Source organism: Micropterus dolomieu, linkage group LG17, assembly GCF_021292245.1.
Source record: "Micropterus dolomieu isolate WLL.071019.BEF.003 ecotype Adirondacks linkage group LG17, ASM2129224v1, whole genome shotgun sequence".
In the NCBI taxonomy this organism is placed as follows: Eukaryota; Metazoa; Chordata; class Actinopteri; order Centrarchiformes; family Centrarchidae; genus Micropterus; species Micropterus dolomieu.
In genome coordinates this window covers 13,350,054-13,362,347 of record NC_060166.1, presented here as the reverse complement: position 1 = coordinate 13,362,347, position 12,294 = coordinate 13,350,054, and the positions used below count along the sequence as shown (strand labels likewise).

Here is a 12,294-nt window from a genome sequence, read left to right as displayed (position 1 = left end):
TATGGATAATATGTCCAAGGGGAAGCAGATACAAGGAAAACAAAATGGGTCCTAAGACCGACCCCTGAGGCACACCATATTTAACTGGACAGAATGAAGAGACATAGTTGTTTACAGACACGCAAAACTTCCTATTTGACAGGTAGGATGAAAACCATTCTAGAGCAGTACCAGAGATCCCCACCCAGTGCCTCAGTCTGTAAACCAGGTACTGGTAGCTTTGGCACTATGTGCAGGTGCCAAGTCCTGTTAGAAAATGAAATCTGCACCTCCATAAAGTTGGTCAGCAGCAGGAAGCATGAAGTGCTCTAAAACTTCCTGGTAGACGGCTGCATTGACCTTGGACCTCAGAAAACACAGTGGACCAACACCACCAGATGACATGGCACCCCAAACCCTCACTGACTGTGGAAACTTTACACTGGACTTGAAGCAATGTGGATTCTGGCTGACACAAGGAATGCGACAGCTGAAACACATCTTGCATACATCTGTGCGTGGTGGTTCTTGAAGCACTGACTCCAGCTGCAGTCCACTCTTTGTGAATCTCCCCCACATTTTTTTTTAATGGGTTTTGTTTCACAATCCTCTCCAGGGTGCGGTTTTCCCTATTGCTTGTACACTTCTTTCTACCACATCTTTTCCTTCCCTTCACCTCTATTAATGTGCTTGGACAAGGAGCTCTGTGAACAGCCAGCCTCTTTAGCAATGACCTTTTTTTGTCTTGCCCTCCTTGTGCACGGTGTCACTGGTTGTCTTTTGGACAGCTGTCAAGTCAGCAGTCTTCCCCATGATTGTGTAGCCTACAGAACTAGACTGAGAGACCATTTAAAGGCCTTTGCAGGTGTTTTGAGTTAATTAGCTGATTAGAGTGTGGCACCAGGTGTCTTCAATATTGAACCTTTTCACAATATTCTAATATTCTGAGATACTGATTTGGGGATTTTCATTAGTTGTCAGTTATAATCATCAACATTAAAAGGAATGAACACTTGAAATATATCAGTCTGTGTGGAATGAATGTATACATTATACAAGTTTCACTTTTTGAATGGAATTACTGAAATAAATCAACTTTTTGATGATATTCTAATTATATGACCAGCACCTGTATATAAAATTAGTATTACGTATTATGGTTCTTCATTTTAGTTGGAAAAGGGCATGGCTACGTCTGCCTCCAGAAGAGCTGAAGAAATCCTGGCTGTGGCCTCTCAGGATTCCCAAGAAATGGCAACCTCACATCCACAACCTCAGCCTAATGATGTGAATATTTCTACTTTAAACATCACATCATAATGTTCCGGGACATATTAAAATCTCACTTGTTTGCTGCAAGTCATATTAAACACACTCAAAATAAATAAACATAACACACAATTGAAGAAACGTTGAACATGCATTCCTGGTACACACACACACACACACACACACACACACACGTGTGCTGGCAGTGGGTTTGACAGGTGATGACTATAAGAAAGAATATGGGCCATAAACTAGTGGTGTCAAAGTGATGTTTGTAAAGTGAAACATTACTCAAACCATGTTCATCCCTCTTTCTACTAGGATCATGCCTATGCCTTGCCTGCTTCTCCTACCGCTCTTAGGACCAGACTCAATGAAGCCTTGGCAAGAGTGTAAAGTCTGGAGCGAGAGAAGAAGAATGGCATGGCCAGAGAAAAGAGGGCAAAGACCACAGTGAAGTGAAGAGTCTTTTGGGGGATTTGAGGGAAAAGAACCTCATTAATGAAGAGCTCAATGAGAAGCTTGAATTCTACTCTGGTAAGACCAAATTAGCACTTTGAAATTCATGTACATGTTATTCTTACTCTCTTTTATTAAACTCCTTTGTTATGATCTGAAGGGGACTTATTCATTTTAAATCATAACATTTCAGATCTTCAGATAGACCTCATGGCAAAACAGGGCCATAAGTATACAAAGGATTACAGAGAGTTTGCGCTCACGCTCCATCTACATGGTCCAAAGGCGTACAAATACCTCAGAGAGACTCGACATTTTCCCCTCCCACATCCACATACATTACAAAGGTAGGCTTAATGTTGTCTGATTTTTTTGGAAATTACTGATGCAAACACGTTAAATAGCTTCTTGTAAAAAATGTAATTTGTAGTCCAGCAGATTCTACGAAAGCTGCCCTGTGATGTGTGCTGTGCAAGCTTCATTTGACAAGAGCTACCACCTTCTAGCCCTGAAAAACAACGGCGGCCGAGTGATTCCATCACAAGGCACAGTGAAGGTTTGTTTTTATTTTAATCTTCGTATATTAAGGTTGCTTTGTTCTTATTTTCGCTGTTGTGTAAAGTGTCTTTGAGCACTGTGTAAAGCGCTATATAAATATAATGTAGTATTATTATTATTATAAGGTGCTGAGAACTGCAGAGAGGGTGATGCGCCGCGCTTCAACAGTGCAAGCTCCTAAGGTGTCGACAGTCATACACATCGTCCGGGAGGAGATTGGAACGGAGGATGTTTTTCTGCTTGGGGAACACATTGAGGAGACACAATTTGGCATCAACAACCATCATTCTGACTTGTTGTCGTTGGTTGTGTCTGTGTTTGTCAGGATAAGGCTGCACCACATTGCCAAACTCACCTCTCTTGAACTGCAGAAAGGGAGCACGAGAAAGAAGCTCTGCAAATCGGTCCTCTTTCATGGGTTTTAGTGTGTGGGGGTGTGTACTTGGAAGACAGTTTCATGTCACTGTTGGGGAACTGCAGGTTGATTTTTGTCTTGACACCAGCAGACATATTTGAATGAGGTGTCAGTCTTGATATAGACACATTCAGTGAGTGTGTTAATCCAGAAGCCAGACATTTTTTGTATTGCAACTGAGAATTGGTAAGCTTCCTCTGGCCTCCTCTGAAACCCTGAAATATTCTGGTGAGCAGATGATCAAAATTCAAATAGTTGTTTAATTAAGTGTTTAGGCTAACTAACTTAATAACCAATGTGGACTATCTAAATTAGTATTTACTCTGGCTTCTCTAGTATTATATAGTAAATGATTTTGTAAGTGATTTTTATAACGGCTCAACATCACCCCGAGCCTGACTGTACACAACAACAATGAATCGAAACCCCTATTAATTTGCCATGCAAAACATCTGGCTGACTGAGTCATTTAGGACAGGACTGTATTTCATTGGATAAAAAATCTAGGGAGCAAGTCTTGGGTCACATAAAAATGCACCGATATTGATAATAAATGTACAAAGCCTTAAGCAAAGTTTTTGTTTTAACATTGATTCAAAATAAGATGTTAACCAGTATGTTGAATGTACAGGGTCATTTCAGGGCCTGTTTTCCAAAAGAATTTTAAGACTAAGATAATCTTAGTCCCGTTGTAATGTATAAGAGCTAAAATCAACTTAGCCTAAGATGATTTTAGTACACCAGGCCAAGCTCTTTTGGGAGAAAGCTGGAAGAGTGATCTCTTTGGAACCCTATCGTTAACTGCTAACTTTCCTTTTAAGCAGCTCAGTTAATAACAACCTTTAGTCCTACAGTAATTTCAATTTTGTTTCTGTCAGGCTATTTAGTGAAATGTTAAAATCAGACAGATGTTTTGTTTTTTTTATAAAAGTATCATTACATGATATAGATGTACCATCTATTTAGGTGTATAACATTCTGGATACATTTAATGCCATTTACATGACACATGTGGGATTGTTGGGCCCTGCGGGATCTTCACATAGAATTGGTTGAACAATTTTTTAAACCACATCAGTGTGAATTTACATCTCATGTACTCAGGAAACATAACTTCTGAGAACTAAATTCCTTGTTTTCTTCCGCGCTTGTGGTATTTGTAAATGTATTAAGCAATTGCTTTGTAATGCTCTATCTTTGATGCACTATTGTGGACTAAAAGACCTTGACAAAGGACAAGACACACAATGTTTAAAATAACAATTTATTTTTTATTGATTACCAATTTCACTTGAACTACAGTAAAAAGGTACACAAAAATGCAAATCACTGCAATCCTTCATAATGACATAATCCAACAACTCTTCCCCTTGCAAAAGATTGTTCTCAATAAAATCATAATACAACTTATTCTGGTTAAATATTCATACAAACTGCATATATTTAAGGCTTCATTGATATACTGTAGATAAGCTTTATTTTAAAGCTGGAGTGCAGGGCTTGCATATAAATTAATCCATTGGAGAGAGTTTATAATTGAGAATTGTTTATTTATGTTTAGTATGATTGTATACTTTGTGTTAATATGCTTTGGCAACATTGTACTGTATGCAGTCATACCAATAAAGCCATTTGAATTGAATTTGCAAAATACCTATCATAGCCTACATCACATAGGGTGACCAGACCATGTCTGGTCACTTTATATCGTATTCTATTACTGGTAATACTGTTCTATATTATCTATACTATATTGTATTACTATGAATATTAAAATACGCCGAACCAGGGGCGTTTTTAGGATCTTGAAACATTGGGGGCTTAGCCCAGTCCATAAAACTTCATATCTTCACATAAGAATTGACCCCCACCCCAAAGTTAAGTCTGTAAAGCAGTAAAGCAACAGTAAACATCCTCTACTTATATGGCACAACAAAACTCAGAACAACACTATTAACTGTCTCATTTTGATGTTGCTAATTTGTAATGTCATTTGTCTAATAATAATATAAGAACAAAACTGCGACCGTATGAACATGGCGGTCTGGGGGTAGTCCCCCAGAAAATTGTGAGTGATTGAACATTTAATTTCCTGCATTCTGGTGTTTTTCTGCACCAATTTCTACCTTTTCTGCATCAATTTATTGTGGAAATTATTTATGTAAAGGGACACACAAAATTTAAGAACATTTTGATATTTTATGACCTTGTAACTGATTATTTATTCCCATCTTAAATGTTGTACTACTTTGCCTTGGCCAGGACACTCTTGGAAAAATAGTTTTTCTGGTTTAATAAAGTTATAATAAAACAATTTAAAATCTAAAACTGTAACAGAATATAATGCAGAGCAGCTCTCAGGCATTCTGGGTGGCTTTCAGATATGTTTCTCCTGTAGATCAACTTTTAATATAATCACTGCTGAATCAACACACACACAGGGCTGACTGATTGAGGTAACCTCTTTAAATGTGCATGTGGCACCGTTTTACGTTATCAATAATAAATTAAATCATTTTAATTCAGTTATAAACTCCTGGACTTTAATAGCTCCTGTGTTTCAGCAGGTTTTCTGCTCATGTTCAAAGTTCTGCACATTCAGAATCTAACTGGGTTCTCTGACATTTCCAGAATAAAGGATATTTTGAGAGGTCAAACAGGATAAATCATAATAAACTTTGCAATCAATCCGCGGTCCACCTGCACAGTGTGGAAGGGATCCATACCACGGATTCTGCAACCCATTGCACCACTACTACCGATGGTAGTGTGGGGATTTAATTCTTGCATGTTTTGTTGTGCAGGATCACAGCCCCTATGTGTCCACATGAGAAAAGGTCAAGAAAGGCTATCAGAGTAAAAATGGACTGTCTATTGCATTAGACTAGGCAACTTGATGAGTTTGTTTTTTTAAGTAGCCCATTAAAATATTCCTGCAAATGCAGCGAAGAAACTGATTATTTGTAATTTAGCTATTTCTACAATTATTTTCCTTTTTAATTCTCCATGAAGGTGTTTATAAGATCACTTTAAAATATCACTTTTGCTGCCCAGCCAACTTTTGTTACCTGTGCCTTTTATTATGGATATGTAGCCAACCAAACCACTTGTTTTGCTGTAGCACAGGCTGCCAATACAATCGGATTATTCCTGAAGCATCTAAATAATCTGCACAATGCAAAGAATTATTGTGGCAGTAACAGGAGAGCAGCTTGTTGTTGAAGCAGGTAAACCTGCATACAGAGGAAGGTGTGCGTCATGTGTAAAACCCAACAGGACTGTTTTATCCACCATATATTCTCTCTCTCTCTCTCTCTCTCTCTCTCTCACCGTCGGGCATAAAACAAATAGTAACCGATGTGTATTAACGAAAAGAAACAGGCTAATGTCCAAAGCGATGCTCTTTTCAACTACAGGACACTTTTAATATATCTCAATCACTTGCTGGCTTGTGAAAGAGCGACGTAGGGTGCTTTCCAACAGGCCACCAGTGCTATGGTGTGCGCTCACTAGATTTCAGTAGTATTAGTAGAACATAAAGCCTTAAACTGAAAAGATACTTGCCTGATTTTCTAAACGTGCAGATCCGGGGCTTTTCAATAAACAGCCCAGGGCTAACGACGCCGCTGGAACTCACACATGCCATACTTCATTTCAAAATTTTAACTCATGAAGAATCATACTGTCCTTAAATGCAGGTTATTAGACTTGTATGAAAGGATTGTTTTAGGAAATTAAAATAAACATACAGAGTTTTATTATGAGTCCAATGGTTGCTCTGCTGTGCCTTTTTAGCATACAGAGTTAAATTCCCTTCCCCTTTTATTTTTACAGCAGCAATTACCTCTCACAGTGTTGAACCGGCATGATGGTGAACTGCTGTGGTCTGCTCACTGTCGATAAGGAACCAGGTACAGATCTGTTACAAACCATTGTTTTACTTATGCAAAAGGAGATTTTCTAACATACATTTTTGAAGGATTGACCTGTGCAATTATCCTTATATTGACTGATTGTTTGTATAACCCCAATAGGTTGAAGTGATTAAAAACAGCTTTGAACAATATTAGAGGAACATTAGCATGTTTCTGTGTCAAAGTTTGATTTTGTTTTTGTATTCTCTTGAATGTTTGGGTTTCCTGCTATAATCCATTAATTAGTGCTTGCTGGGGATTTTTGTAGATGTGGATGTCAGTATTCTGGTTGCTGATATTTGTCCATGTACAAATGTATGTTTGGGCCTCAGGGTGGCAGGAAGGGTCTTTTCCAAACATCTTTAAAATTAAATATACAAGGCACACATTTTTGCTAAAGGGAAAGGCCCAAATCTAACCATTCTGGAACCGTAATTTTGTATCATCAATCATTTGTAAATATCATATACGCACAAAACAGAAGTTTTCACACAGTCTGTGTTCATTGTGCTTGCTTCATTTTCACTGTCAGTTCCTCTGAAGAGTGTGGAGGTGGATGTGGAGGTGAGGGACCATGTGGCTACAGTGGTCTCCACTCTGAACTATGAGAACAAGGAGGACAAACCACTGGAGGCTGTTTTTGTCTTCCCTCTGCCTGGAGATGCTGCTGTCTGTCATTTCAGCGCTAAGATCGGACAGACACAGATTGTAGCTGAGGTGAAGGAGAAGCAGGAGGTGAGCTGGACAGTAAAGACTTACTCACTACGGTGTTCCTTAAAATCACAGTGAATGTTCCTCACATGTGTCATCTACACTTCAGGCTCGGGAGGAGTATGATGACGCATTGAGCTCAGGTCAGCAGGCCTTCCTATTGGAGGAGAGTGATCAGAGTCCAGATGTATTCTCTCTGAGTGTGGGCAGTCTGCCTCCAGGAGAGAGCGCCTCCATCAGGCTGGAGTACGTCACTGAGCTGGCTGTGCAGGCTGATGACGGGCTGCGGTTTTGCCTGCCTGCTGTGCTCAACCCTCGCTACCAACCTCAGGGTAGGAACACCAGCCAACACCTTCACGTGGAACCCTTACCTACACCAGTGACAGTCAAAACCCCACCTTCACAACACTGACAGAACACATTGTCTCAAAACTTTAATGGCAAACGTTAATGGTCTTCCAGCCTGCCAGTTGTGCTGATGGGTGGACAATAACCAGTCATGTGGCTGCCACATACAAAAAAACAGATACAGAGGAAATATATTAGATAATGACATCAAGTTTAAGGCTACAGCCACACTACTACGTTTTCATTTAAAGACGCTGAGCTAATGCTACGTTTGCACCTGCCGTCTAGGCTAAATTGGCAAATCCGAATGCCTAAAACGGTGAAGTTTGAAAACGCTGTTGATCCCGTTAAAACTCCGGGGTAGCATATTAGTGCAGACAGATTGGGTCTTACAAGCAGTGGTATAGTCTAGTTTTTTGTAGTGAGTATACTGTGATTCATCCCTCCCAGCTTCATACTCACCTGTCCCAGAGCGGCACACTCGTATAAATGACTTATAATTACAAATAATTAACAACACTGATGTGTACTGTAAAGTACAAAGAGTTGTACTACACTCACTAATGCATACAGTATACATCTACGTGTATTCGAGGGCATTCTGAAAGACTGCTTATGTGTTATCAACATGTCAACTGTCAAATGATATTTACAGTTAGTGAGACTGGACTGATTTTCTACAGTTCAGTGTTATTCGCTGTCTTACTCAGCCAGTTAAGAGCTACATTTATTCTTTCAGATGTTATATGAAGATGGTCCCTGCAGCACAGGTTTTGTCAGCTAGCAATTTTCAATGCACATTTAAGAGATCAAGTTGCAACTATTATTAACAATAATGGACAGCTGAGGCATATCATTAGCAGTATTAAAAATGAACATTTGTGTCCCAACACTCATTTATTACAGAATATATTACAGTGAGGACACAAAAAGTGGTCCACATCTTCCCAAGCATACTTATCTTCCTAAACCATTGTCAAACTGGGGCTATGTACTCAGCTTAAATGCATGAGAATCCAGGAACTTCTACTTCTGCTGCTGTCCCAGACACACACACACACACACACACACACAGTTTGACAATGGTTATTTCTTGTGTTGCTCATAATCATCTGACATGTTGATAACACATAAGCAGTCCTTCAGAATGCCCTCGAATACACGTAGATGTATACTGTATGCATTAGTGAGTGTAGTGGTGCTCTGCAACGGCTGAGTGTGATGCTGGGAGGGAAAAATCACAGTATACTCACTACAAAAACTTGACTACACCACTGGTTTCACCATTGCTTAACTTGAGAAATCATTATATCACTGTGCAGCTGTCAGCCTCATCCTAAACTGACATTTGTAGTCAGTTATAATAGGCTACAAAAGGTGAACTTCTTCACAGAGATATACAGTTTCCAGTTTGATGTGAAGCATCACGTCTTTCACCCATCTGCTGTGTGTGGGAGGGGATGCATGTTATTGTTATTGAATTAGCTGTCTTGCCAACAAGTTGGTAAATGCAGTAACACTGTACATAATTTTATCACTCAGGACGTCATCATCTGGTCCAACATCAAATATGGCCAGGAGTTGATTCAATACTAAGACCAGTTTCTAGAACTGGGCAAAGATATAAGGCAGAGTTCTGGGAAACACAGATCGCCATTTTTCACTATTTCACTTTTTGACATTGTATACCAAACAATAATCGATTAATTAAGAAAACAGATAAATCTACAATAAAAATAAACTTCTTCTGAACTTTGTAAAATATTTGTAAGAAGACTGAGATGAATGTAGTATATGACATAATTGCAAACTTTTAAGGAGCTTAAGAAGTAATATAATGAATAAAGTTATTACATTATATTATTTTTTATAATTTTATTCTTTATATTACATTCTGTTATACATTAAATTAAGAGATGGATATGAAAAGCTTCATTTTGCGTCACTATGCTGTCATATTTATTGTTGGTCTTTCAAAGTCCAGCAGCTGAAAAATGTTTTTTGGATGTAGGCCACATGTAATTTCCTCAGCAGAAGACTTTATTTGCCTCGTGTCAACCAGAATGTCATCTGGACCAAAGGTTCTCAGTGATGTCATTGTGTGGTGCCTCTTTAACTACATAATTTCAAACCTCTCTCATGTTGTTTACAGGCAGTGGAGGTGCCAGTGTCCAGGTGACTGCTGTTCCAGCCTCTCTGGTGCCCTACAGTCTGTCCTTCTCTGCCCGAGTGTCCTCTCCTCGTCCAGTCTGTAAAGTAGAGTCCAACTGTTCCCTGGACCCTCTGCAGTACCTCAACACAGAGCAAACCCAGGCCACGGTAGGTAGAGATGTCTAATGTGCATTTTGTTGGATTGTTCCTCAATACAAGAAATAGCACTTTATTTGTACATAGGGCTGGGCGATATGGCCAAATATGTTATCACGATAAAAAATTTACTGTCATTCGATACTGATAATTATCATAATAAATGCCAAATCGTTGTTTCTTTCAATTTTAAAGGCTCGTTTTTGCTCCTGAGTAAGAGTTGAAGAAACCAGACGGTTAATTGTTGTTTTAAAGTGTTCTTTATGGTCAAAACATGACAAACACTTGTTGCCAAACAGTGGATCACTTCATAAATCTGAGGTAGAACATTACAAACAATTATAATGATAAAATCTTTTTCAACAAATATGCATCAGTTAAGTTAAGTAAAATCTTTTTTCAGTTCCTTTTCCTCAACAAAATAAATATTATTAATAATAATAATAAATATTAATAGAAAAATGAACTCGAACATTGTTTTAACATTTGTTATTTTGTTATTGAGGAAAATTATATAGCAATAATTATCATTATTGTTTTATTGCCCAGCCAAATGTATAGGTATAAATGAGTTTTGTGATCTGCAGGTGAAGTTGGCTGCAGGACACAAGTTTGACAGAGATGTTGAACTGCTGATTTATTACAAAGATGCCCACCAGCCCACTGCTGTGGTGGAGGCAGGACAGGCCTCTGCCAAGCCTGGTGAGTAAACTTTAGTGAAGTTGTTACTTTGCAAAGGAAACATTCATCCTCCTCCAACGGATGAGTTACAGATGTTGGAATAAATAGTGAAATCCTTATTTGTGGTCATTTTTCTGTCTCTCGTCTGTGTTTCAGGCACTCTGATGGGTGATCCAGTGGTGATGCTGAGCCTGTACCCTGAGTTCCCCCAGGCTGTGATGTCTTCAGTTGCCTCATGTGGAGAGTTTGTGTTCTTATTGGATCGATCTGGAAGTATGGGTTGTCCTATGAACAACAGCAGTAGTGATCAGACTCGCATTGGCAGTGCCAGGGTAACCATCATGTGTACATTGTGTAATAAAATCATTCAGTGTCCCTCTCACACAGTGGCCTTCACTATCTTTTCTCTCTTCCCTTTAAGGATACTCTGCTGCTGCTGTTGAAAAGCTTACCAATGGGCTGCTATTTCAACATCTACAGCTTCGGGTCCAGCTATGAACACATCTTCCCGTAAGTCACTCATGTCACTCGGTCCAACAAATGTATTCCTGTCTTTGGTGTTATTGTTCTTGCATGTGTGTGTTTGTGATGGCAGTAAGAGTGTGGAGTACAGCCAGAAGACCATGGAAGAGGCTCTGAAGAAAGTTGAGGAGATGGGCGCTGATCTGGGAGGAACAGAGATCCTGAGGTCCCTCGAACACATTTACAGTCAGCCCTGCATTCTAAATCATCCTAGACAGGTGATATATACACACATACAGTCATGTTTCCATCACTTCAGTGGACATTACGTTAATTTACATTTATTTCCTGGAGACTTAACCATAACCACTACTGGCCTGGTTGTAACCTAGACTAATGCGCACACACGCGTTAAACAGGTTGTACAAATACAATGCAGAACCTCCTACTGATCTATTTTTAACTTTACAAATACAATCCTGAACTAACATGTTTGTTCTTAACCTGATTCATTCTTACCACACCTTGTTCTTTATGCTTTACCTTTAAAACCACTTGTGTTACTGAAACAGTTCACAGAGAATGATTTGGATAACTCAGTTTTTGTGTGTGTGGTGTTATGTAACTTTGAGTGATATGCAAACTCTCCTCCTCTAGCTATTTGTCTTCACTGATGGAGAGGTGTGGAACACCAAAGACATTATGAATCTGGTGAAGAAGAATTCAGGTTCCCACAGGTGAGGCCACAAAAACACAGAACACAACAAACACTACAATTAGCAGAGTTTGGCCCATGTTGTTGTGCTGTGTGTGTTAAAAACAAAACTACTGTATTGTAGGTGTTTCTCTTTTGGGATTGGGGAAGGGGCCAGCTCTGCTCTTATCAATGGGTTGGCCAAGGAAGGAGGAGGTCACGCTCAGTTCATCACAGGGACTGACAGGATGCAACCCAAAGTAAGAAAGACATTAAAAACATAAAAGCTTTTATATTAAATTATGCAACAAAAATTGTATTCAGACAGAAATCATGGTTCCAGTTAGTAAAGACCCAGTGCCCGTTCATGACTTTGTGTTTTGTTCCCACCAGGTGATGCAGTCGCTGCGATTTGCTCTGCAGCCAGCTGTGGTGGACATCTCAGTCACGTGGGATTTGCCAAAGGGAGTGTCTGCCACTGTCCTCTCTCCACCAAT

At 39.3% G+C, this 12,294-nt stretch overlaps 1 protein-coding gene across 12 annotated transcripts in view; it reads left to right on the top strand.

The window, feature by feature from the left end:
* Positions 1–12,294, top strand: part of LOC123985437 (von Willebrand factor A domain-containing protein 5A-like) — a 73,675-nt gene that overhangs the window by 1,887 nt on the left and 59,494 nt on the right. For 10 of the 12 annotated variants that reach the window (XM_046072930.1, XM_046072935.1, XM_046072933.1 and 7 more), the window contains exons 2-7: positions 6,515–6,591; positions 7,127–7,329; positions 7,415–7,637; positions 9,806–9,972; positions 10,548–10,662; positions 10,798–10,973. In XM_046072930.1, coding sequence (XP_045928886.1) covers positions 6,546–6,591; positions 7,127–7,329; positions 7,415–7,637; positions 9,806–9,972; positions 10,548–10,662; positions 10,798–10,973 — 930 coding nt within the window. In that variant the 5' untranslated portion in view covers positions 6,515–6,545. Of the gene's footprint in view, positions 1–6,514; positions 6,592–7,126; positions 7,330–7,414; positions 7,638–9,805; positions 9,973–10,547; positions 10,663–10,797; positions 10,974–11,062; positions 11,152–11,236; positions 11,382–11,760; positions 11,841–11,942; positions 12,058–12,294 lie in introns of those variants that run through there. The other 2 variants (XM_046072939.1, XM_046072928.1) reach the window with 2 other exon arrangements.